The sequence below is a fragment of the Elephas maximus genome, chromosome 19 (genome assembly GCF_024166365.1).
Source record: "Elephas maximus indicus isolate mEleMax1 chromosome 19, mEleMax1 primary haplotype, whole genome shotgun sequence".
Lineage (NCBI taxonomy): Eukaryota > Metazoa > Chordata > Mammalia > Proboscidea > Elephantidae > Elephas > Elephas maximus.
The window spans coordinates 66,896,663-66,922,474 of record NC_064837.1 but is presented as its reverse complement, the minus strand read 5'-3'; the positions used below and the strand labels follow the sequence as shown (position 1 = coordinate 66,922,474).

The 25,812-nt window shown below is 51.2% G+C and overlaps 1 protein-coding gene across 1 annotated transcript in view; it reads left to right on the top strand.

Annotated features, from left to right (window-relative positions):
• The window catches only part of MXRA7 (matrix remodeling associated 7), a 31,177-nt gene extending 6,050 nt beyond the window's left edge, over nt 1–25,127 (top strand). Inside the window, exons 2-4 of the mRNA XM_049858806.1 lie at nt 10,091–10,154; nt 15,203–15,299; nt 22,775–25,127. Of these exons, the coding sequence (XP_049714763.1) occupies nt 10,091–10,154; nt 15,203–15,299; nt 22,775–22,889 (276 nt within the window). The 3' untranslated portion in view covers nt 22,890–25,127. The remainder of the gene's footprint in view (nt 1–10,090; nt 10,155–15,202; nt 15,300–22,774) is intronic.
• The last annotated feature ends 685 nt before the right edge of the window (nt 25,128–25,812 follow it).

Here is a 25,812-nt window from a genome sequence, read left to right as displayed (position 1 = left end):
TTAACAACCCATGATTCTCCAGACAACTCCTGTGTCACAGTATGTGTGTATATGTGTTTAATATTTTCAGGTGAGAACTCCTGAGGAACCCTTGCACATGTTATAACCGTCTGGCCATACCCAACCTCTGGTTGCGGTGACCCTGGCCATATTCTTAGCAAGGGCCTAATTCAGTGTTCTTGGTATTAACAGTTTTGCTCCTGACCAAATTCTCATTTGAGGTAAATCTCCAAGTCTGAGGTAAACCTCCAGGTCTGAGGTAAATCTCAAAACCAGATAATACCTCCAGCCCAGTGATATCTTACTGAAGATTAGCAGGAGGTCCTACTCTAGGGTCAAACCTTCCTTACCTTTAGTTCCTTGTGAAGTCTAACACTGGTTTCTCTTCCAGTGTTTGAGGCCTCCTCAAGATATTTTAAAAAGTTGACCACCTGTCTTCTATTATTATATTTAAAGATGGCCCGGATCAAAATTTTTCAGTCTTGTTTTCCTCAACAAAATTATTTCATTTTCTTTAGCCCTCGTAGATCTAACCTTGTCAAGCCCTTGGTTTTCTTCCCACCCTAGACCATCTCTGTTTATCCCAAAATGTAGAGACTGGAATTCAACCTAATATTCACAGTAAGGGTTGGGTAGAGTGCAGACTGTTGCCTATGGGTGTTCTGTGGCCTGCTTTACAAAGCTTTTTGATGCGCTCTAAATCCTCTTTGTGGGAACAGTGCCAAAAACTGTTCATCTGATAGGATTGAATCCGGCATGCTCAGATCATCTGAACAAGAGAGTTTGTTTCAGGCTTGAGAATGTGCCCTTGAGTGGGATATGAGGTAGGCGTCTGTCTTGGTCTCCTTGGGCTACCATGACAAAATATCACAAAGTGGTGGCTTATAAAGAAGAGAAATTAATTTAACATCTGTAAAGAAAAGCCCTGTTTCCCCAAAAGAAGTCACATTCATTGGTGCAGGGGTTAGGACTTCAACATATCTTTTTGGGGGACACAATTCCATCCATAACAGCATCCAAGATGGTCATCTTGGGCTGGATATTTGAACACAGCAGTCCTGTAGACCAACGACCTCCCTGCCCTGGGGTGTGCTGCTACTCTCAGTGTTAATGCTCAAGCTCTCCACAGCTATTTAAAAACCAAACCCATTGCCGTAGCATCAACTCTGACTCATAACGACCCTATAGAACAGAGTAGAACTGCCCCATAGAGTTTCCAAGGAGTGGCTGGTGGATTCAAACTGCTGACCTTTTGGTTAGCAGCCGAGGTCTTAACCACTGTGCCACCAGGGCACTGAGCTATCTCTCTTGCTTCCTTTCTTTCTCCCTCTTGCTGTCTCTCACAACCTTTGAGTCAGCAGCTTACCCAGAACTCCCTCTTTGGTCTTTGCCCTCTCTAGAAGAGCCAGTGTCCATAACATCCCCTCCTGGTCTACCACCATCACTGCCTCCCAGAACACACTAGTCACCATCGTCCCGTTGATCAATAGCTGATGACGCCCAGATTGACACATCCAGCCCTCCCTTCTCCCTGAGCTCTGGCTCATACAGCCAGCTGCCTGCTGGACATGTCCCCTTGGTTTTCTCAAGAGGCTACCTGTGCAATGAGAGTACTTAATCATCGACCACTACACCCTCCCCAACAGTCCTCAGGTGCTGAGCACTGAGGAACACTGAGCAGTTCTGCATCCCCAATATTAGAAGGAACCGTGGTGGCGCAACGGCTAAGCGCTGAGCTGCCAACCAGAATGTTGGCGGTTTGAACCCACCCAGCTGCTCCACAGGAGAAAGACCTGGTGAGGTGCTTCTGTAAAGATTACAACCAAGAAAACCCTATGGGGTCACCATAAGTCAGCATGAACAGAATCGGCATCAAACAACAAAAGAACAACGTTCCTCATCTCCGTCAGTGGTTCCAGGTGTTATCCTTGTCTCCTCTTTTCCCCTCGCTAGCTAGCATTCATTCCCCCATCAGCAAGTTCTATCCCCTCCATCTCCAAAATGCACCCGAATCCGGGCGCTGCTCTCCACCCGGCTGCTACTGCAGACCGTGGCTCATCTAGGGTATTCAGTAGCCTCATGACTGGTTTCCCTGCTCCGCCTCTGCCCACCCACTCCCCACCCAGCAACCAGTGTGACCTTTATAAAAGCAGCCACATTTTATGATCCCCCTTCATAAAGCCCTCCAGGGCCTTCTGTCCATTCCCCTCAGAATCCAAACCCTGACCACCACTTCTGAGTCTAGCAAGACTCTGCCCTCTTCTCCTAGCGTTCCCCCTGCGCCCTCACTCACTGCAGCCACAGCCACCTCTGGTGCTCAGACACCCCAGGTTTGCACCCGTGTCTGCGCCACTGTGTCTGCTATCCCCTCTGCTTGGTAGACCCTTCCCCTGCACACAGTTGCTCCTCATCATCCATCAGGTTTTCATGTCCTTGATCATCTTAGCGGATGTGGAACCTCCCCTCCCCCTCCGGTGTGCATGTACACACGTGCACACGCACACTCTCTCTCTCTCATGCCTCACTGCGTTTGGCTTTCTTCGTAGCACTCAGCTCTTTCTGAGGTCATCTGTTGCCGTATTATGCATTGTCTGCCACAGTATAAGGTTCACTCATCAGAACCGGGGCCTTGCCTGCTGTACTCACTGCCACGTCCCTAGTTCCTACAACAGACCCCGCACACAGTAGGTGCTCAATAAATACTTGCTGGATGAATGAGCTGCAATAACAACAAAAAAGAAAAAAGTAGAAAATGCTGTCGTCTCCTAGGTAAAGGCAGGTGTGATCCCCTTGTAGGGCCCTAGGGGACAGGAAGGGGGCTTATCTTCATCTCCTAGGCCCCTCGGACATTGGCCCCTCCCACAGTGCCTTCCTGGTGCCCACCTGCAGTAAATACCCTGGAGCTGTGTGTTATGCCCCAAAAGAAGAGACTGCTCTGTAAGGTAGTGAGTTCCCCAGTTACTAGAAGTGTTCAGACAGAGGCTGGATAACAGTCAATTCATCAAAGATTTTATCAACCAAAATTCTGCATTAGATGGACAGTTTTCTAATACTTTTAAAAGCACTGGGTACCTTTTTCCTCTCAAATCTTATCTAGAACCCTGATACTTAAAGCAAAAGCAGAACTGCTTTGAGTGGGGGCAGTCTCATCCCCTCTCATCCCTCTGCCTTTGCAGCAGCCCCTCCATGGAGCTCCAGGGCTTGGCAGAGTGAGGTTGGAATACAGCCACTGAGCTACAATCCCTCTAAGGCCCTCTGAGTCAGACCCTGTGATTCGAAAGGACCCCCCCAGGACAGAGGGAGGAGAGGGCCCAGAGGGTGACATCAAAGGACAGATCACATTCCTGAGGGCTAGGGCCAAATGATCACCCTAAGTTCTAGCCCATCCTCCATCCCCAGGTGCACCCAGACACCCACCCCCAAGTTGTACCTAGGCCCCACCCATGAGGCGTACCCAGCCCCACCCCTGGAGGCACACTCAGACTCGAGGTGCACCCAGCCCCACCCCTGAGGTGCACCTGACAGGCACGAGTTGAGTAAGACACATAGCTCCATTGAGACATGAACTTCACCCCGTCCCACAGGAAATGGGAGACCTTCAGGAGCCAGCAGAGGGATTATTTGAATGGAACATGGCAGGCCACAGGCAGGTGTCTTTATGGGCTTTGGAGTAGTAAAAGCCTCAAAAAGTCTTATGCTAAGGTGTCCCCAAGCGGGGTGAGCTGGAGGGCAGTGCAGGTGCACGCAGGGATGCTGTGACGACCATGTTCCGTGGCTGTTGCAGGGAGAGTGGAGAATGAAGGCAAGACCTTTCAAGGGCACAGAGAGGAAGGAGCGGGATTTACACAATATTCTAGGCCACTGCGATGCCTTGGAGATGCTGTGGGGTGTTAGAGGGGCCAGTTTCAGACAAGACAGGTCGTTCATTAGGTTCTGGACGGAAGTTTCCTGTCACGTGGGACACACCTTATCCGGTTCAAATATGGTGCTGGAGGGTGGAGCCGAGCGTCCTCGTCCTGGAGCTGTCATTTGGCGGCAGGAGAGAGGTTTGTTGTTTTGAGGGTGCATGTATGGGGAACGGCGGTGACCTCTGCCAGTGGCGTCCCTGCCCAGCCCCATGTGCTGGCAGCTGACTCTCCCCCTCTGACTGGAAAACATGAACAGCCTGGTTGCTAACAGCAGCCTTTTGGGGAAGGAGGGAGGGCACCGGTGGCCGTTCTTGGGGTTACAATAGGGTGCCCTCGCCCCCAGGTTGCAGAGACAAACCCATTGCTCTCAAGTCAGTTCCTATAGAACACAGCAGAACTGCCCTATGGGGTTTCTTCCAGGGAGCAGCTGCTGGATTTGAACTGCTGACGTTTTGGTTAGCAGCCACGCTTTTAACCACCGCGCCATGAGGGCTCCAACGGTTGCAGAGAAGTGGGTGGGAAATCATCAGGCCCTCATTTTGTTCCTGTTATCTCCGTGGTCACCTGCTATAGAAGGCGGTGTGGAACAAGGAGGGAAAGGCTTCCCTGTGGGAGCTAGGTGCAGCCTTCCCACCTGCCTGACTCGAGTTGCTGGCCTCTAAGGTCATTCAAAGTTAACCAGCAGCAGGTAAACTGGACGAATGGACACCCGGGGTGGAAAGGGAAAGGAGGAGAGTGCTGACATATCATGAGGATGGGAGCCGACTTCACAAAACAATTTGTAAATTTTTGAATGAGATACTAATTTGTGCTGTAAACTTTCACCTAAAAAAAAAAAAGTTAACCAGTGAACCCATTTAGGGGTGGTCCCAGCAGGAAACAGCTCTGGTCGCTGGCCACAGGTTCCCAAGAGATCTCATTTGTAGGACCCCAGGGCCAAACCAGCCTCTCTGGCTGCTTGTTTCTGCTGGCTCTGTCTCTCTGAATCTGTCTCTCTCTCTGTCTGTTTCTCTTTGTCTCTGTCTGTCTCTCTGCTTCTCTGTCTCTCTGTCCATCTGTTCTCCCTGCCCCACCCCCAGGCCAATGCTCAGCATCAGCCTGGGGCCTGAGGCAGCCATAAATGGCAGTATACTGCTCATGGGCATGAGGCCACCCCTCTGGCTCTCGGAAGCCTTGCTGCCCCGTTACAGGACGCTGTCCCTCCTGGGCCCACAGCTGCCTGCCGGTCCCCACTGCCACTCTCACTGCTGCTCTCCTGGGGGTGCTGGCTTTGGGCTTGGAGGGGTTGTTGGAGACACTCCCTTTGCTGTACTTGTCCTGCCTCCCCCTCCCCTGGAGGAAGAGACTGAATCGGAAAGTCACCCCAGAATGGTGAAGGTGAGGCTCATCTCCATTCAGCAGTAAAGTGCGGAGCCCTGGCCAGTGAGGACCAGCCAGACGATGCCGGCTGTCTCCGGTTCACAGTGTTCATAACCTGGTTTACCTCCATGAGGAACGTGGGCACCCCTAGCACTCTCAGGATAGGACGCCAGCCCTGAGCATCACCTGTCCCGCTGCCCCAGGACCCTGCCTGAACTACCGCCAGGTGGGAGCTCTATACTCCTGGCTGAGCTCTGCGTGGCTTACCACCTGTAGGGGGCAAGATCGTGGGAGGGACGCAGACCCCAGACCCCTGAGGGATTACCCTTGGCCGGCTGCCGCCAGTCCTGCATAGATCCTTTGGACAAACACCAAGCTGAAGGCCAGGCTCCTGCACCTCCCAGTATAGTCCTCATCCGTCACCTAAGCTTTTAACTGTCTCTCCCTTCTTCCTGCCTATTATCTTGCCCCTCACGAAGATAAGAGTGTAAGATCCATCACGGCTCTCCTGTAGACATAACCTTAGTCTGCAGTCCCAGCATTTGCTACGTGGTTCCATTTCATTCCTGCCCTTCATAATCGCACACACAGCTGCCCAACTGGAAGCAAAGAGCATTGGACTATGGCCAGAGAGCCACCACTTCCTGTACGTTTTCTCTCTCTGACTAGATTGCACTGTCTCTGAACCTGTCTTCTCATTGTTATCATCAGCATTTTTGTTTTTCCTTTGCACATTTAAAAAATTTTTTATTGTGCTAAACTATACATAACATAAAATTTGCCACTTTAAATTATGCATTGTAATTTGGAGATGAGAAACAGTAAATTGGTAGAACAGAGAGAGCCAATATTCACAACCAAGGTTATTATACAATTTTCTATTGTATGCCCAGTGAAACTGATCATTGTCACTACCAAATAGTCCAAAAATCTCTATTACTTAAACTCATGGATATTTTGACTAACTTGCTAACCTGATTTGTGTGTGTGTTTTGTGAAAATATACAGAACACATCATCTCAACAATCTCTACACATACAATTCAAAAAAATTTTTTTGCACTTTAACCATTTTTAAATGTACAGCTTATCAGTGTTAATTGCATTCACTGTTTTGCGCAACCATCCCCATTATCAAGTTCCAAAACTTTCCCATCACCCCAAACAGAAGCTTAGTACCCAGGAAGCAGTGATGCCCATTCTCCTCCTCCTCCTAGCCCCTGGTAACCCCATAAGAACCATCGACATTTTTTTTAATATAAATAACCTTTCAAGAATCGTGTTTATACTTCTGATGTTATTAAAGCAAAAAGCCCTGCTAAGTCCTTGGCTGCACATCTTTTTAAATACTGGCAGCAACCTCTGAATTGGCGTTATGACTCATCAATGGGGTCATGACCACAGTTTGAGAAATGCCACACTTCAAGGGCAAGTGTGCAGCAGCCACAAGTACACGAGCCTCTCCCCAGGAGGGTGGGGCAGGTCAGCCAATGTCCTGTCCCTTTGAGATAGCAGGGCCGGCCTGGGCTCTTGAATTTCTCACCCTGGGTTGCAACCATTTGTTCAGATGTCTTTCCTATTGGACCATGAGTTCTTTGAGGGCTGAGAGTTTTGGTGTTGTTTCTAATCACTGTGCCCCTAGAACTCAATATGAGAATTTATCTCTTCCCCATTCATGAAAAACCAAAACACCAAAGCAGTTGCCATCGATCGATCCTGACTCATGGTGACCCCATGTGTTTCAGAGTAGAATTGCTCCATAGGGTTTTCATGGCTGCGACTTTTCCAAAGGAGATTCCCAGGCCTTTTTCCCAAGGTGCCTCTGGGTGGGTTCAAACCACCAACCTTTCGGTTAGTAGCCCAGTGCTTACCCACTTGCACCTCCGAGGAACTCTTCCCCATTCACGGTGGTGGGTGGGCCTCTTTCTGGGACACAGCCCTCAATGGGTTAATGACTGTCATTCTTTCTTTTTCTTTTCTCTTTTTTAAAATTTCATTTTATTTTTTTAAGAACTAAAAATAGTTTTTTTTCTGATACAAATTCTGAGACTTTCCATCAGAATTTGAAGTTCACCTTATACTGTTGCTGTTAGGTGCCATTGAGTCGGTCCTGACTCATAGCGACCCCGTGCACAACAGAACGAACCACTGCCCAGTCCTGCGCCGTCCCTACGATCGTTGTTATGCTTGAGCCTATTGTTGGAGCCACTGTGCCAATCATCTCATCGAGGGTCTTCCTCTTTTTCACTGACCCTTTCCTTTACCAAGCATGATGTCCTTCTCCAGGGACTGGTCCCTCCTGACAACATGTCCAAAGTATGTGATCACCTCATACTAATACATTTTAAAATCTAGATAAAGTAGATGATTTTAGGAAAAGAAAACATAAAAATTGTCTTTTCTGTTTTGTTTAAATACAGAAGAAAATTAAGGGGAAAAAATAGGCCCATCCACGTTGTAGCATGTGTCAGGACTTCGTTTTTCTATGTGGCTGAGTAATTCATGTTCCACTGTGTGTATGTACCATGTTTTGGTTTCGAGGCCTCCTTTTTTACACAGTGGTGTGTGACGTCCATGCACTGGAATAAATCTAGCCAGTTAATACTTTGGTTAGGTTGTTCGCAGTTTTGACATTGCACACAAGCCATGTCATTATACAGAAATCCCAATAAACATTTTTCCCCATCAAGGGCAGATTCCTAGAAGTGGATTTGCTGAGTCAAAGGAGGTGTCTCCTTTTCCTGCCGCCTGAAAAAGCTGCCCACCCACCTCAACCACAAAGACGCTTTGCTGTGCAAATTGAGGGGCCCCTGGACACTGAGCCCCAGAGACTGAGCCGTGCCCAGGAAGCAAGGCTGACATTTCCACAGTGTCGAGACTTTCTGTGCAGACTGCTTAAGGGGGACGGAATCGGCTCCTGTCTCCACCCAGCTCCTGCCAGGCAGCATTTGGTGCAGTGGAGACAGGACGCTCCAGGCCCTTCGGGCTTTGCCGCTTCCAGTACCCTCTTGGGCTTGTAAAAACTTTGCCTCCCAGCTCAGCTCACTGTCATACTTCGTGTTCCTAGGCCTCCCAGCTCTGCTAGACCACCCAGAATCAGAGTTGTAAAGGCCTTGATTTTTTTCTTTTGTGATTTATTTTATTTTTTCTTGTTGAGAATATACACAGTAGAACATACACCAATTCAGCAGTTTTTTTTTTAAGTTTTTATTGTGCTTTAAGTGAAAGTTCACAAATCAAGTCAGTCAGTAGTTTCTACATGTACAATTCAGTGACATTAATTACATTCTAGTTGTGCAACTATTCTCACTCTCCTTTGCTGAGTTGTTCCTCCCCCATTAACATAAACTCACTGCCCCCTAAGGTTCCTATCTAATCTTTCAAGGTGCTGTTGTCCATTTGATCCCATATAGATAACCAAACCAAAAACCAAACCATATAGATCTTAAAAAAGCACAGTGCTCAAGGCAGACATTCTTTACTAGTGAAGCTAAACTATTGTTTGGTTTTAAGAAGACTTCAGGGATATTTTTGGTTAAGGTTTAAGGATTATCTCAGGGCAGTAGTTCCAGGGGTTCATCCAGCCCCTTTGGCTTCAGAAAGTCTGGAGTCCATGAGAATTTGAAATTCTGTTCTACTTTTTCCCCCTGTTGATCAGGATTCTTCTATAGAATCTTTGATCAAAATGTTCATTAATGGTAGCCGGCACCATCCGGTCAAAGGCCTTGATGTGACTCTATCTTCTGAGCCATCTTCTTCACTGACAGCTTGTCCATGTTTGTGCACCCCTCTCTTAAGCCTGAGTCCCTGGGTGATGCAAACAGCTTGCACTTGACTGCTAATTAAAAGGTTGGCAGTTCGAACCCAACCAGTGGTGCCACAGAAGAAAGGCCTAGCAATCTGCTTCCATAAAGATTACAGCCAAGAATACCCTGTGGAGCTCAGTTCTGCTCTGTAACACAAGGGGTTGCCATGACTGACCGACTCGACTACAACAGGTTTCGTGTTTTGGTTTTCTCTTAAGCCTGCAGTGATTCTCATACTTGCCGGCTAGGCTTCTATGTCACCATTCCTTGGCTGTGTCACCTGTACCCTTCAACCCCCACGCAGCTGGAGAAGATCCAGGATGTCCCTTTCACCCTCTGACATTCTTGAAAGTTGAAGTCATGACTTTCTCCCACCAAGGCCATCCAGAACATTCCTTCCAGCCATCTGTTCATGGCATCTAGGCATGGGGGAGAAAAGGGTGAAGGAGGTGGTGCTCCAGTGTTGGGAAAATGGCCACTATAATAGTTGAGGAATCAAGAATGACAGCAGAGGAAGCAAAGATAAAGCCAGCTACTCCTAACACAGCTTCTCTGTGATACTCAGCCTGGCCTGGGTCCCCAGTGCCCAGCCAGCTTCTCACTGGTCTTCTTGTGCCCTTCGTACCACTCACTGCAGCCAGGGGTGGAGTCCCTGCTCCATCCAGGTGCTTTCACAGGTACCCACCTGGTACAGGTAAAGGAACAGGTGTACAGAAGCATAGTTTCTTAGCCTTGTCCTCTCACCCTTGTCATCTGGCCCAGGTGGTAGTGTGTTGACATGGCAGAATTCCCTTGGTGGTTGACCCTCTGCTCACACTCAGAGGACGGGCACTTGTGTGTCACATCAAACTGCCCCTTCACTGCCCCTTCTTCTCTCCATTCTGCCCACTACTTCCCCATCCCCTGGAGGTAGGTAGTTACTCGTTTCTTATGCTCCTCCACGCACTTCTCCTGAGAGTGGGCCCCATTGCTGACCCTCCTTGTGCCTCAGACACTGACCCCTCTCCTTGTTTTGCAGGTGGAGGAGATGGACCCAGACGGTGAGAGGGGCCTGCCCCAAGAAGGGCCAGAGGAAGAAGACGGTGAGTGGGGCCTGGCCTCAGGCCACACCCCTCTGCCCTCACTGAGGAGGCTTTGTCGTATCTGGCCAGAGAACCTAGACTACACTGTGGTCCCTTGGAATACCTTCCTTACCGTAAGCGAAGGACGCAGGAGGAGGGGGAGGCATTTGGAGAGGAGCTGAGAGACGAGTCTACTGCAGCCCTGAGGGTGTCCCAGCAAAGCCTGTTCGCGGCTCACCCTTCATTCCATCATTCCCCTGCAGCTGTGTCCACCACCTCTGCACTTTCCGTCTTGGCTTTTCTGTCTGTAAAAGTGGGTTGCCTCCAGGTATAGGGACCGTCTCAAGAGTGAACTCTAAACATCATGTCCTCTGATGCCCTGACTGTCTCTTCTAGTGTCCTGGGGCTGCCCTGACAAAGGAACACAAACTGAGTGGCTTAAAACAACAGAAATTTATTCTTTCAGAGTTCTGGAGGCTGGGAGTCTGCGATCAGGGTGTCAGCCATGTTGATTCCTTCTGAAGGCTCTGAGGGAGACTGTGTTCCATGCCTTCTGGTGACAGCTGGCAATCCTTGGTGTTCCTTGGCTTGTAGATAGATCACTCCAGTCTCTGCCTCTGTCATCACGTGGCTGTCTTCCCTCTGTGTCTCTTCCCCTCTTGATAAGGACATCACTCAGGTTGGCTTGGGACCCACCCTATTCCAGTTAACCTCATGTTAACTGATGACATCTTCAAAGACCCTCTTTCCAAGCAAGGTCATGTCCGTTCACAGGTACCAGGGGTTAGGGCTTCAACATATCTTTTGGGGGGACACAATTCCATCTGTAACGCCATCTGTAGCCTGCGATGCCTCTGAATGCCCGTCTTTTGTCTTTCCCCAAGTGCCTCAGACCGGTTTTATAGAAACTAATGTCCTCACAAGGAGCCCTGGTGACGCTGTAGTTAAGCGCTCAGCTACTAACCGAAAGGTCAGTGGTTGGAACCCACCAGCCGCTCTGTGGGAGAAAGATGTGGCAGTTGGCTTCCATAAAGATTACAGCCTTGGAAACGCTATGGAGTTCTAGTCTGTTCTGTGGGGTCGCTATGAGTCAGAATCCACTCAACGACTATGGGTCTGGTTTTTTTTTTGGTTTAATGTCCTCACAAAACCTCAGAGCAGAAGCTCCCAGGAGGAAACGCCTCATTTCTGAGCAGCTCTAGCTGACCAGTCAAACCTCCCTCAGCCATCGGATTCCCAGAGGCTCCCCAGAGGACACAGGGAAACCGATAAATCCACAGCCAGAGGCAGCGAGTTTGTCCGGATGGAGGTGAAGCAGGGGCAGGGCGTTAGCTGCGTCTCTCGTGTTTTATACCTTAGAAAACAAAAAAGCTAAAGTGAATAGCAAGATGCCAACATTTGTGAAACCTACGTGGCGGGTACTTGTGTGCACGTATGAAATATTTCATTATTTTAAGAAAGGCAGACTGCTGCTGGAACTTTTAAATACGCTCCTGGCAGGAGCCATGGACAGAGGGGGTGCAGAAGCGGGCCAGGCGGAAGAGCTGGGGGACCCAGGCTCCCCGCTGAGGCCTGAACAGGGCGGTTTCTATCAACACAGCCGCTGAGGAAGGGGGAGGGCTGGGCGCTCAGCGGTGGAGGACTCAACTCAGCCCTCGCTGGGGAGGAACCTCACTTTCCCTGATCATCCCAGTTCTCCCAGATCAGCTGCGAATCAGGGCGCACAGGAATTGTGACCTTGAAATCTGTCCTTGCCACGTTAGTGACTTGGGGACACGGAGGCCGACGCTGAGGCTGGCTGGGGCCTCTGTGTGAGGGCAGGCCACTCTTCCCAATATGGCCGTCGGTCCCCACAGACGACAGCGGTGTCACCAAACCCTTCTCCTTATCTGGGCTACTGCCCCTGGTTGTACCCGAGCCCCAGCTGCCTCCTGCCAGGGCTGAAGAGGCAGAGAGGGAAAGGCCTGTGGCCCCAGCTGTCAGTAGAGACATCCGTGGGCCAGCAACCCAGTGTGTGACAGCTTGGCCTAAGGGTATAATTGATTAGTGTCTCGGAGCTGACTTCCCTGCATAGACTCATGCAAGTCAGAAGAGAAAGCCTTCCACCACCGCAGCCCCCAGCCCTGAGGGGCTCTCACAGGGAACCCTGGAGGTCTAGCGGGATTGGATGCGTCTGTGTACCGCCAGGGATGCCATGTTTGATGAAGTGAAAGCCTTTGCATTGTAGCTGGCTCAGAAATGGTGAATGCATCAGGCTTGCCCCAGAGACTGAAACCTAGGGTGGCCCCGAGCTGGCAGAATTTTTGATATTTTTATTTTTTCTAAAACACGGTGACACACCTTCCTGGGAGATTAATTGGTTTTCTGTGCCAGTCGCCTGTCTGAGGTTGAGCTTGTTCTGAGAAGGCCGCTCCATGTAATTCAGACACCAGGGCTCCCCCATAACCTCAGACAAGGTGCGGACGGGCACAGCTCTGAGCAGCAGTCCATAGGACTCAGAACACGCCCAGAGCCCCTGTCCATACCCTGTACTGGGAGAGCTCTGGGTCCCACGGCCCAGGAGCAATGGTGCTTTCAGGGCCTTTGCACAGAGCTGGGCCTACAGGGGAGAGCTGGCTGGTGGGAACTGGGCTTCCCAGTGAAGGTGAGGGGAAGCAAACCCTGTCCCTGCTCCAGGCCCCCAGGGCTCTCATCTTGGGGTGAGGAAGAGCCTCACCATATCCACTGGCCCACACCCAACCCGACCTGCCCTCTCTCTGGTCCAGTACCCTCTGTCCCCTGGATCCCTCCGCCCCAATCTTGCTGGCCCCTGGCTGGTCCTCAGACCTTCCAGACAGGCTTCCCCAGCCCTTTGCTGGATCTGACCCCACCAAGCACCACAGCCTCACCTGCTATAAAGCATCCCCAACACCCCATTTAAACTTCCACGCAGCCCCTCCCACCCTCCTGTCCTCTCTGCTGTCCCTCTCTGGTTCTTGCTTGTGGCCAGCTGGCACGCTCCACATTGTAGCTGCTCGTGCTTGCTTACTGAATGCTTTTCTCACTGCTGCAGGCCCAGCATCTGGAACCAAACCCCAAAAACCAAACCCATTGCCATCGAGTTGATTCCGACTCAGAGCAACCCTAGAGGACAGAGTAGAACTGCCCCAAGGAGCGGCTGGTGGATTCAAACTGCCGACCTTTTGGTAAGCAGCTGAGCCCTACCTGGAACAGTGCGCTGAAAATATTTGTTAAGTGAATGAACACCAAATTAGTCCTTATACGGGTAGTAGATGCCCTGGTGGCACAGTGGTTAAGTGCCCGGCCACTAACCTTCAGTCAGCGGTCCGAACCCACCAGCTGCTCTTCAGGAAAAAGATGTGACAGTCTGCTTCTGTAAAGATTTCAGCCTTGGAAATGCTATGGGGCGTTTTACTCTGTCCTATAGAGTCACTGTGAGTTGGAAGGCAACGGTTATTTATTTATTTTTGGTTTTTCGAAGGTAGTGCCTGTGGCCTAGCCCTAGGGAGGGATCTGCAGAGGAGTGTGGGTTGGGGAAGCAGGCCGGCTTCTCCTTCTAAGCAAGGTTCTGATGAGCGAGAAACAAAACACCCACAGCATAATGTTTGGGTCTTGAATTTACAGGCAGAACTTACTTCCGCTCAGCCCAGAGGGAACTCTGAAGCCTACCTGCCTCTGTGATGACCTTGACAGGTGGCCTGGCTTTTCCCGTGGTCTGACAGACGTGGAGGTGGTTGCGACCCCTGACATTTGCCTGATGGAGAGGCAAACACTTCTAGAACAGCATCCATTGGGTGTGGGGGTTGCTGATCTCCCACTTGGCTCACTGGGTTCCTTTACATTAATGGAGGTCAGGTGAGACAAACCAGTCCAAGCTAGGTCCCCAGGGCCAGTTGGAAGCCTCTTCCTGGTTGGAGAATTCTCTCCATCAGCTTACGCCAAACCAAAGGCTTTAGAGTGGCTCTTCTCAGTTCTGCCCCCTCAGCCTTCCTTCTGTGAGACCTGCCTCTGGCTCCCAGCTCTGCACCCAGCACACACCTTCAGTCCCTGTCACACCCCTGCCTTCCCATCCTAGCCTCAGTGTGCTTCCCTCAGCCCCCCACCCACTTGTGCATTGGAGGCAGCTGCAGGCCAACTTCAGGGACTGGCAGATCCAGGGGGGCCTCTTTGTTAACACCAACCGGATTTGATGACTGACATCAAACTGACCAAAAACCCTGCGTGGCTCCCACTTCCCCCTGTGGTCTGGGTTTTTGTTTTTTCCAACTTCTACTAACTGTATATATACATGTGTGTTGTATTGTGTGTGTGTGTTGTGTATACGTGTGTGTTGTATTGTGTGTATATGTGTGTATGTTGTGTGTGTGTGTGTGTTGTGTATGACACGGATTGTGTATATGTTGTGTGTGTATGTGGGGGGGGTTGGGTCCTGACTGACATTACGGGACTGGCGTCAGATGAGTAGGATCCAGGATTTCTGGACTGCTGGGCACACCTGCCCAAGCCCAGGAGGTGGAGGAGCTGGGTGGGCGCGTGGCACGTCTGTCTGTTCCACGCTGGCAGGCCACCCTCTGGATCTGGGACCCCAGGAGAGGTGGAGAACCAGCGCCTGGACATCTGCTTCCAGAGATAAACCTCCGTCCGCCTGTTGGGCGGCCGCTGTCAAATTAGCTTGGACGGATGGTATGCTAAGATGGCAGGCAGACAGTCCTGTGGTCCCAACTGCGGTTTTGAGGGGGGGCGTCATTTAGCAGGTGGTGGGCTGAACAGGGACAGGGACTAATTCCTCTCTGGCTGTCTCACTTCGTCTGTGCCCCTGTTTCAAGATGTAAGGAGCTGGAGGATTGCGTGGAAGAGGACCTGTAAGGTGTGCGATGGGCTGAGAAGAAAATGGCCACTCTGAGGCCTGGGGACGTGCGAGGGGACCCGCAGCCCCTCTCTGAAGGGGGGGCTCTCTGACCTACTAGGTGCTTCGCTTGCAGTTTGACCAGGGGGAGGGGACTGGGAATTTGTGGTTGGGCCCGAATCCACAGCTCTGCTTTGCTCTCACTGTGCCTTCCTTTCCGCAGGAGAGGGGACCTTCTCCTTCAAATACAGCCCTGGGAAGCTGCGGGGGAACCAGTACAAGCAGATGATGACCAAAGAGGAGCTGGAGGAGGAGCAAAGGTAGGCCCGTCCCATCATGTCATCCGTCATCTGGCACTGACCAGCCTTCAGGCTCCAAGGAGCCCCAACTCTCTTACCCCTTCGTTTAGGAACCAAGACAGGAGGTGAGCTCCCATAAGACACGCCCCCATTGGCCCAGTCCTATTGTTAGGGTTGGGGGTTCTTCCTGTCCTCTAACTTTTCAGCCTAAAGGATCCCTGGTGGTTCAGTGGTTAGAGCACTCAGCTGCTAACCAAAAGGTCAGCATTTCGAACCCACAAGCCACTCCTCAGGAAGAAGACGTGGCAGTCTGCTTCTGTAAAGATTTCAGCCTTGGAAACCCTATGGGGCAGTTCTACTCTGTCACGTGGGGTCACTATGAGTGGGAATCCACTCGACAGGAAATGACAACAACAATCTTTAGCCAGGCCCGGTATCCCTGGGTCGCTTTGGAACCCATGTTGGGAGGAGGCAGCTTGTGCTAGGAGGGGAGGGGACGTAGTCCTTCCTTGGGGTCACCCAACCCCATGGCTGCCCCTCCCCCTCTCCCCTTAAAAAAAAAAAAAATGAGATGCCAAGGAAGAGCCTGGAGATCCAGCTGCTCACTTACACGCAGAGCTCAAGACAAAACCAATTTCTCAGACAGGACAAAGAGGGATTCTCTGGGCTCATCCAGGCAGCAGCCTCCCGCCCACCTCCCCCACCCCTGCCCAGTGCCCACACCCAGCCCCGCCTAGCACCTGTCCCCACCCCCCCAGCACCTGCCACCCACCCCCACCCAGCACCCGCTGCCTAGTTTTTTATCTGTTCTGCTCCGTGGAGCTCAAAAGGACGCTGCAGCTGCTCAGCTCCTTCCTTTTGGAATCTGGCTATTCCCCGCCACCCCCAGCTCCCTGAGGGCTTCCTTCAGCATTTTCTCTCAAATCTATGTTGTGAGGGTGGCCGGGGAACATTCTGGAACCAAGGTTGCAGGAGAGAGTGGGTGTTTGACCAGAGCCCAGCTCCACTCCTGTGCACACAGGCTGGCCGTCCACTCCGGAGCCTGGGTGGCCTTTCTGTAAAGCAAGAGGCTACATGGCAGCTGGGTTATTTTTTGAGCCCTGGCAACCTGGAGAGCCTTGCTGTGAGCTAACAATGCTCTAGAGTCCCAGAGCATTGGAAGGAAGGCTTATTATCTCAGAAAGCAGAACTCAATGAAGCTTTGATATTCTGCTTACCAGACCACCCATACCCCTCAAACATCAGAAACTGCCCCTGAGAATCCATTTCCCCACTGGGGCTGCCATCAGCTCCTTCAAACCACCCCAAGAAGGTGCCTCTCATGGGGTGGGAGAAAAACTTGCAAGAGAAGGCAGCCTCCACTGTGAGCCCCACCCCTCTCCAGCCCCCTCAATGCTGCCTTTTGGTGTGACCCCATCCGCTGCCTTTATGTTGCAGGATTGAGCTGACCTCTGACCTCACTTCCCTGTAGCAAGTTCCTTAGGTCCTGAGCCACAAAAATCCTTGAAAATCCTTTTGGTAAGGAGATTGGTTTCTTAGATTAGTTCCCGTCACACTGTGCGAATGTGTCCCCAGTACAGCTGATGCGGTCTAAACCTCCCCTCCCCAACCCCCTCTGTAACCAGTTAACACCCCGGTGTCCCACCTGAGCCCCGGCTCATTCTTCTCAAGCACGAGGATCACTGCAGAACAGGCCCCTGTTCCTGGAGGCCGGCTGAGTTAACTCAAGTGCCTGGTTTGGGCCTCAGGGGCTGGCCAGTTAGGGTGCTGCTGCCCCCTTGTGACGTGGGGGAGAACTGCCGTTCCTGGGACCTCAGGGGGACAGCCCAGTGTGCCACCACCCATGCAGCCCTATTGGGCAGCTGATGTTGCTTTAGTCTTACCTCAAGAAGACAACGCACCTTAGTAAGGAGTGCCGGACCAAAACCCCAAGAACCATCTGTGCTCCTGAGTTGTGGCAGGTTTGTCTAATGAGGGTAAGGGCTTGCAAACTACAGCCCGAGGGCCAAATCTGGCCCACCTCCTGGTTTTGTAAATCCAAATGCCCACTCATTTTCCTATTGTCTGTGGCTGCGTTTGCGCTACAGTGACAGAGTTGAGTAGTTGTGACAGGGACCATGCAGTCCACAGAGCCTAAAATATTTACTATCTGGCCCTTGGAGCCTTGGTGGCACAGTGGTTACGAGCTTGGCTGTTAACCAAAAGGTCGGCAGTTTGAATCCATCAGCCACCCCTTGAGAACCCTATGGGGCAGTTCTACTCTGTCCTATAGGGTCGTTAGGAGTCAGAATCGACCCAGCAGCAGCCTTACCAGAAGCCTGCAGCCCCTGGATTAGAGGATAGAGTTTGGCACGCTGCCCTCCCTCCGGGGTCCCCAGGGACCTTGGCCTTGTTCTGTGTGCTCAGGCTGATGTACACTGTGCATCTGGAGGGAACAGAGCTGAAAGGTAGGCCTCAAGGAGGCCAGGCGGGGCTGGGATCAGACTCTGGTGTCACCCCGTGTTCACAGCTTGGAAAAGGGGAGGGGAAAATCCCTGCTGTTATTTTCAAAGACCCCAGAGTTTCTGTTGCCCAGGATGGCCTTTTCCAGCTGGACCCAGGAGTCTCTAAATCACCAGTTTATACTTTGCGATGCCATTGAATTGAGAGTGTGCCCAAGGTGCTGCTCTTCGGGTGAACGAGGCTCCCGCAATTCCTCATCTGAGTTATCACTGATGTGGCCCGGGCTGAGAAGGAGGGTCAGGTGGACTTCACGTCCCGTGAGCATGGTCCTCGCGGCAAGGCCGCGTTTCACATCCATGTTCATTACCGCCGGCCCAGCATGCTTCACATGGCTCCCTGACATATGTGGTGTGTCCTTGCCTGTGACCTTGACATCTGCTTGCTCCCTCCTGCCCTGCATGTGGTCAGTCCAGTGCAGGTCGGCGTGGGGCCCCCTTGGTGCCACGCTGCTCTGTGTGGCTGCTTTTGTCCCTTGCATGGTGGCGCTTGGGGTTGCAGAGGCTGGAAAGTGTGGCTTTGTCTTTTCATCTACAGCACGGTAGATCCCATTGGGACAGGAGTGCTGACAGGCATAAAGGAGCTGCCCTGTAGCCGTCGCTGTGAAGTGTCACTTGCATGTTACCGTCAGACCACCAAAAGCACAGGCCAGAGAGGACTGCTCTCCTTCGCCTGCATTAATTCTTCCTTGACCAAACTCTGGGCTTCTTTCTGATGCTTTCCTGGCCTCAGGGCCCCCCCTCAAGTTGCATACTAGTTAACAAATAAATGCTGCAAGTCCCCGACTCCAAATTTATCAGCTGGTCAGCATTGGTGTCTAGAACCTGACTCTTTAGTGGTTATTTCTTCCTGTAGTCAGTGCATCAGTGTCTAGAATGTCTTCCTGCTTTCCCAGAAGCCTCATTTCACACATTCTCAGGCCATGGCAATGAGCAACCAAGACTTAAAGCAAGAGACCCCACGTTACTTCTTCCACGTGTTTAACTGGGCGTTCTTGTCCACAGAATGGTCACAGATCACATTCCTTTGCTCAAGGGGCAGAAAGTGGGCAGGTTCGCAAACCCCGGAGCCTGCTGCTTAACAAAGGCCCGGCCGTGGCCCATCTGCCCTCCTCCCTTCCTGGCAGCCGCCCCGCCTTGGCACACACGGCTTCACCAGCATCGGCAGGGCCTTATGGAGGGTCCCCAGGTCACCACCACAGCTGCTCCGGGAGGTGCCACCCCAGCTCAGAGTGCGGCGGGAATGGGTGGCTTGCAGACTCGTGACCACCCTCCCACCTCCCCACCAGCAGGACTCTGCCTCCTCAGCCCAGCTCTCCCACCCCCGAGCTAGTGAGGCTGGCAAGGCTTGGCCAGAAGGAAGAAAAAGCACAACCGTCCGCTCCTCTACTTGTACACCATCAGTTCCTCCCACCTTCTGGTCCAGAGGAGATGGAACCCAGGCTGTAGACCAGGCTGGCACTGATGGGACGGGACGTGAAGTCCCAGCGCCCATTTTCAAAGGACTGCCCTGACTTTCCTGGAGATGGAAACGGCTCCAGTGAAGGGGTTTTATGTGGTATAAACCCTGTGGGGCTCGGGAAGGGTAAGGGGAGTCGGAGGAGCCACAGGGTGTGCATGCTGTCCTGTGTTCTTCCGCCCATAGAGCGGATGGGCAGTGCGAGTTTCCAGCGCGATTACTGCAACACTCCAGAAGAGGGCGCCAGAGGACAGACCCAGGTGCCTGCATGCTGTCTGCTCACAGAGCACACAGTGGTTTGTTTCCCTTTATGCCTTTTTAGAAGGGGGGGCGCCCTGCTGGCCTCACCCCGGAAGCACACATCGCGGGGTGCCAGTATCCACAGAGGGAACGAACCGCAGCAACAGGACTAGGAATTGAGCTAGAGGGATAGAAACATCTCCAGGACAACCACGCAGCCATAGATCAGAAATGCTGACTCTTGAGTGCAGCTGGTGGGCTGTTGAGGGTCCGTGCAGGGTCGAGGGGAGCTTGTCAGCTCTGGCCAACATTGTCGAACAGACTATCTTGCTGCAAGAGATGAGAAGCAAAGTGCCATGTGTGGAGAAACCCACACATCTGGTGTGGCTTCTGCAATTCCAGACATTCTCCTTCCCCCTCACCCCCATCCTCCTCCCCGTGCTACCTGAAAGCTGGAATGAGTACAAGTTACCTTTCTCTCATTTCTCTTTACAGAACTGAAGAATAATGAAGTTACCCCTAGCCTCCTCCTAAGGCCTTTTCCTTTTGGCATCTTAAAAGCTTGAGAGATAAAGCAGAAGCCCCCATCGAGGAGCTCAGGCAGGCTCCGGGGTGTATCTGGCCTCCACAGATCTGCTGAGACAGAGACCCGCAGTCAGGAATCTCCCCTGGGCCAGTAGGGTCCTGCAGAATGCCTTTGGCTCTGCTCTGTGTAAGATGGAGGGTTGTAAGAGTTTTATCTCAGACCCTGGACTTATATTTTTCTCACCACTTAATCTTGCGCTCCATATGCCCTCCACACCTTAAACCAGCTGCCATCAAGGCAACTCTGACTCACGGCGACCCCATGTGTGTCAGAGGAGAACTGTGCTCCATGGGGTTTTCAGTGGCTGATTTTTCAGAAGTAGATCACCAGGGCTTTCTTCTGAGGTGTCTCTGGGGTAGCAGCAGAGCACACTCACCACCTGCACCACTCAGGGACTCCCTTCACACCTTAGAGATCACCAGTATCAGCTACTTCAACGTTTTAAAATCAGAAGATAGTTTCATCCCAGCCCCTCCCGCATTTCCTTTGACAGACAATGAAGTAGAGATCCCCTGGGCTCGCTGATGCAGTGGGGATGGTCACCCTCCACCTGTCCCTCGGGGGCTCACGTGGTCCCACTTCCCTCCTCTCTAGCTGGCCCGGTCATCTGGGGGTGAGAGATACCATACTGATGGCTGGGCACCGAAGAGCAGGGCCAGGTGTTGACTTTGACCATGGCCCTTAGTGTTCCCTTAAATGAGGCTTGAACCCAGTCCTCTGGTTGCGAAAAGGCCTTTCCACTGATGTCCTTACCAGCTCAGCTGAATCTCCACCTTAACTCCGGCAGAAGCGATAATAATAGTGTTAATTTAAGATGGGTTTCTTGACTACGCCTTTTCCTAGAAGGTTTCATAGGTGAGTTAGAACTTCAGCAGATAATCAGATCAGCCACAGATTAGTTTCTTGGAATTTTATATTTGACAGTATTAGATTGGTTGGTAAGCTTCTTTTCCATTTAACTGAAGGCCTGGAAATGTTCGATGTCAACCCCTAGGGCATGTGACATTCCCAGTGATCTTCTCAGGGCCTAATACCACACAGTCAACGCCTTCGACACAGAGCCACACATGGCCCCAAAGAGAAATAGCAATGTCCTTGTCCAGGCCGGAGACTACCTGATGCCACACATAGGTGACTCCTCAGGTTTGTCACAGGCACCCAGGCTTATCGACTCCCATGAACGCACATGGCTCGGATCTGTGCATTCAGCCTCGTTGAGTCCAATAAACTTTGAATAGCTGATTTCGGTTACTGTGTGTTTCTTCAGTTCTGCTTTGTTTTTGTTTCCTTTTTTAATCTCTTTTGAATCTGTTAAAATTTGAGCTCTTGTTCATTTTGATGCCTGTGAGTGCTGTGGAGGATGAAGTTATGTGCTCACTCTTAAAACACGCAACCGCCACAGCCAGTCCAGATGGTGTGTGTTCGCCGAGGAAGAACACAGCTGGGTTGTGGTTCCATCTTTGCTGCACAGCCCCTGTGGGGCAGGGTTCCATGTACTCACCTCAGGCTCCCTTTCTGCAGACAGGAAAACTGGCTGTAGAGGCAACCTGCCCAGAGCGACAGAGAGACTGAGAATGGGGAGTTGAGTATGTCAACTTCTAGATGCTGCTGTAGTCAGAAAACCAGCTTTTTTCTGGATGAAAGACATGGGGCGGAGGTAGCTGGGGCTATAGCAGAAGGAATATGTTGGAAAACAGCCAGACTTTGAGACTAGCCTTATGTTGGATGTTGGCCTGGAAGCTGCATCAAAGTCCTGCACTCTGGTGACCTACAGTGACTAGCGGCGGCCTGCAGCTTTGTGCACGTTCTGTGAAGGTGGCCTGTGCCCAGCGGTGGCGGGAACTGCAATAGTGAGCAAGAGCCAGGATGAGATGCCCAGCCATGCGGACAAGCACAGGCCACAAGCACAACAAACGAGCACCATACTGTTCCCTAGTTTGTACTACAGAATTTCAACCGTCCTTCCGTGTTTATGCTCAGGGGCGTTGTCCTGTGCTGGTCAGATGGCTGTGGGTGAGCCTTATAAAGATAACAGAATGTTGCTCCCAGCCACAGCCTACGTGGGGGAAATATTAAGGTTGGTCTTCAGCCACGCCTGTTAGCTGGTGAGAGTGGACAGGGCCCTGCTGGCCAGAGGGTGCCTGAGCACATAAGAAAAGGGCATCCCCTCCCGAAACCTCGCAGGCTGGATTCAGCCCACCCTCACCCTTGGCCAGGCACCCTTGTGTACGCATCCACGTTCTCCCCTCTTTCCCAGCCAGTAGTGTGGGTTTTCTTCTGCTTTTTAAACAAGGCTGTTTCTGACATACTGCTTCATCGGATCTCAAGCCACTTAATGGAACCTGTCTTCTTTCTCATGGCCTCATTTTGTGACGTGCAGTCAACATTAACAGGAGACTTAAGGGCAGACTGAAGCACAGAAAACCAAAGTGAGACTTGGGGTCCCCAAACCTCCAGGGTAAACTGATACTGAGAACCCCAGTTTTTAGAACCCTGTAAGAAGACGAGTCTGTTAGACCAAACCAGCTCCTATGTTTCAAGTGGGCTTTGTTTGATTTTCTTATTATTCTTTGATGTTCTCTTAGTTTTCTTCTTAATCCGAAAAGCAACCACAGCCATAGATGAGCGGGGAGAGCCCGCCTCTCCTGGCTGCACAGTCTCTCCACCTTGGGTCAGGAGCGTCTTCTTCCTCTTTGTCCTTTCTTCTTGACAGAGTTCAGAAAGAACAGCTGGCTGCCATCTTCAAGCTTATGGAGGACAACAAGGAGACATTCGGAGAGATGTCGGACGGGGACGTCCAGGAGCAGCTCAGACTCTATGACATGTAGGCCCGTCACCGCGCTCCATGCAGCCGCCACCACTGCCTAGCAAGACATCCATGACCCACCGCGCCGTGACTCTGTCCTGACCCTTGGCCCACTTGTTATTTCCAGACTTTTGTAGGCTTACTCTTATTTTATATACACGTATGTAGAGGTATATTAGATACAGACTTGATAGAGTTTTTGCAATTTCTATATCATTTTCTAGGACTCAGAATTGTTTTCTGCAGAGGAGAAAATCCCTGGTTCCTTTGGCTTCTGCCTGCAGGTGGGGTTCCAGCTGTCATAGGGGAAGCCCTCTGGGCTGTCTTGGGAGCGAAATTAAATCTGCCCTGCTGTCCCAGGGCAGGCAGCAGCCTTGGGGCTGGCTTGAAGGCACACAGCATGGAAAGAATTCAGGGGTTGGGGAAGCTGGGAGCCCTGGTGGCACAGTGGTTAAGAGCTTGGCTGCCAACCAAATGGTTGGCAGTTCAAATCCACTAGCCGCTCCTTGGAAACTCTATGGGGCGGTTCTACTCTGTCCTATAGGGTTGCTATGAGTCGGAACTGACTGGATGGCAGTGGGTTTGGTTTTGGATTTTGGTGGGGCAGATGAGTACCAGGTCCTGCAGCATGAGGATCCAGCCTAGTAACACTGCATGCTCATTCTGCCTTAGAGGGATTTCTGGAAGCTTCTGTGATTGTCAGAAAGCAAGCAGTAGGAGAGCATTCTTTTAGCAAGAAGTCTAATTCAGAGACTCGACTTCCATCCTGTAATAAACAGTAGTATCAGAGTTTGGATCCTTTAAGGGCTCTCTCATTTAAGCAGGAGACTTGCTTTAAACATAATTAAGCCAGAAGTGTTTGAGTGCTCAGAATGCTCTTAGAAGAACTAGGCCAGACACTGCAGACAGAAAAAGACGAGACACATCAGGCCTTGATGTTAGGTGCCATCAAGTTGATTCCAACTCATGGTGACCCCGCGTGACCCCAGAGCAGAACTGCCCCGTAGGCTTTCCTAGGCTGTCATCTTTATGAGAGCACATTGCCAGGTCTTTCTCCTGCAAAGCACCTGGTGGGTTCACAGTGCCGACCTTTCAGTTAGCAGCTGAGCGCTTAGCCATTGTGCCACCAGGGCTCCTATATGAAATGTCTAGAATAGGTAGATCCATTAGGACCAAAGGGGATTAGTGGTAACCAGTGGGTAGGGGGAACAGGGAATGGGAATAAAAAGTTTCCAGTTTGGAACAAGAGGAGAACGGGTTGTTGTTGTCAGGTGCCGTCTAGTTGATGGCAACTCGTATTGACCCTGTGTGACAGAGCAGAACCCCCAATAGCGTTTCTGAGGCTGTAATCTTACAGGAGCAGATCGCCAGGTCTTTTTCCCCTTGAAGCGACTGGTGGGTTCAAATCGTCAGCTCTCAGTTGGCGCCTAATCGTTACGCCACCAGAGCTTCTATATTAGGTCTAGGTTGGCAGCCGTAGCTCGCTGTAGCTCTTAGCCACTGCGCCACCAGGACTCCGTATTAGGTCTTAGAGATATGTACAAGGAATAGAGAACCTTGCCAGTCAGCATTCAATAAAATACTCTTCATAGAACAGTGCGTGGGACACGATAGGGGCTCAGTAAGTGTCTGTAGAAGGAGCCCTGGTGGCACAGCATTTCAGCACTCGGCTGCTAACTAAAAGGTCAGCAGTTTGAATCCACCAGCCAATCTATGGGAGAAAGTTGTGGCAGTCTGCTTCCATAAAGATTACAGCCTCGGAAACCCTATGAGACAGTTCTACTCTGTCCTGTAGGGTTGCTATGAGTCAGAATCTACTCAGCGTCAATGGGGTTTTGAAGTGTCTGTGAGTGAGTGTGTGTACGACCTGTTTCTGATCATCACCTTGGCAGAAAACCCCACAGTTCTTGAGAAAACTAACTTGGGGGGTATGCTATAGAGAGACCCTCTGGAAGTTGTTGTCAATGGTAAATGTTTTTATTTGCTGAAATAAAACTGAAGCAACGGAGAGTTGAAGAAAACAGTGGCACTTACACCTCTCAGGCTCGTCATCAGAGGAAGGACACAGTTAACTTACTTCGGTCATCTCTTGCTAGAAGTTTCTCCTGGCCCCTCTCTTCCCCTCTGTTGTTAGAGGTCCTTTTGGTTCTTTGCTGACGATGCAGTAGGAGGTTCTGTCTGTTATATCCAAACGTCAGTGCTTTTTTCTTTTATTTTTATCATTGTTGTCAATGATTTATTTCTTTACTTATTTTTGTCTTTTTTTTTTTTAATCAATGCTTTATTTTATGATTTGACAATTGTTTATTCCATTTCCCAAGTGCCAGGGATTTCCTTCCAAAACCACCAAACCACCCTTTGCCGTTGAGTTGATTCTAACGCCTAGCAAGGCCTGGTGGTACAGCGATTAAGCATTCAACTTCTAACTGAAAGGTGGGCGGTTGGAGCCCACCAGCTGCGCCGTGGGAGAAAAGACCTGGCGATCTGCTCCAGTAAAGATTACAGCCTAGGAAACCCTATGGGGCAGTTCTACTCTGTCCTATAGGGTTGCTATGAGTCAGAATCCACTCAGCACAGAACAACCACCTCTCCTCATGGTTGCAGGATGGCTGCAGGAATTCAGGCGTCACATCTAGAAGCAGAAAGAGAGCCGCCTCTCGCCTGTGTCTGTAGGTATCAGGAAACCTGTCCGATGCCCCACCCACAACCCCCTTCATGTTCCAGTTGGCCAGAACTATATCATGTGTGCATGTCTCAGCCAATCGTTGGCAAGAAGGTGGGGACCACCCTGATTGGTTGACACTCATCTGGATGCCCTCAGGGCCTAGGGCTAGGACTGGCATCCCCTGAACACGTGGTGGTGGGTGGCTGGCCCCTCACTTCCTGTACTCACGGGGCTCTGTGAGGAAAGGGTGGGACGAATGGGTGTTGGGTAGACACCAGCA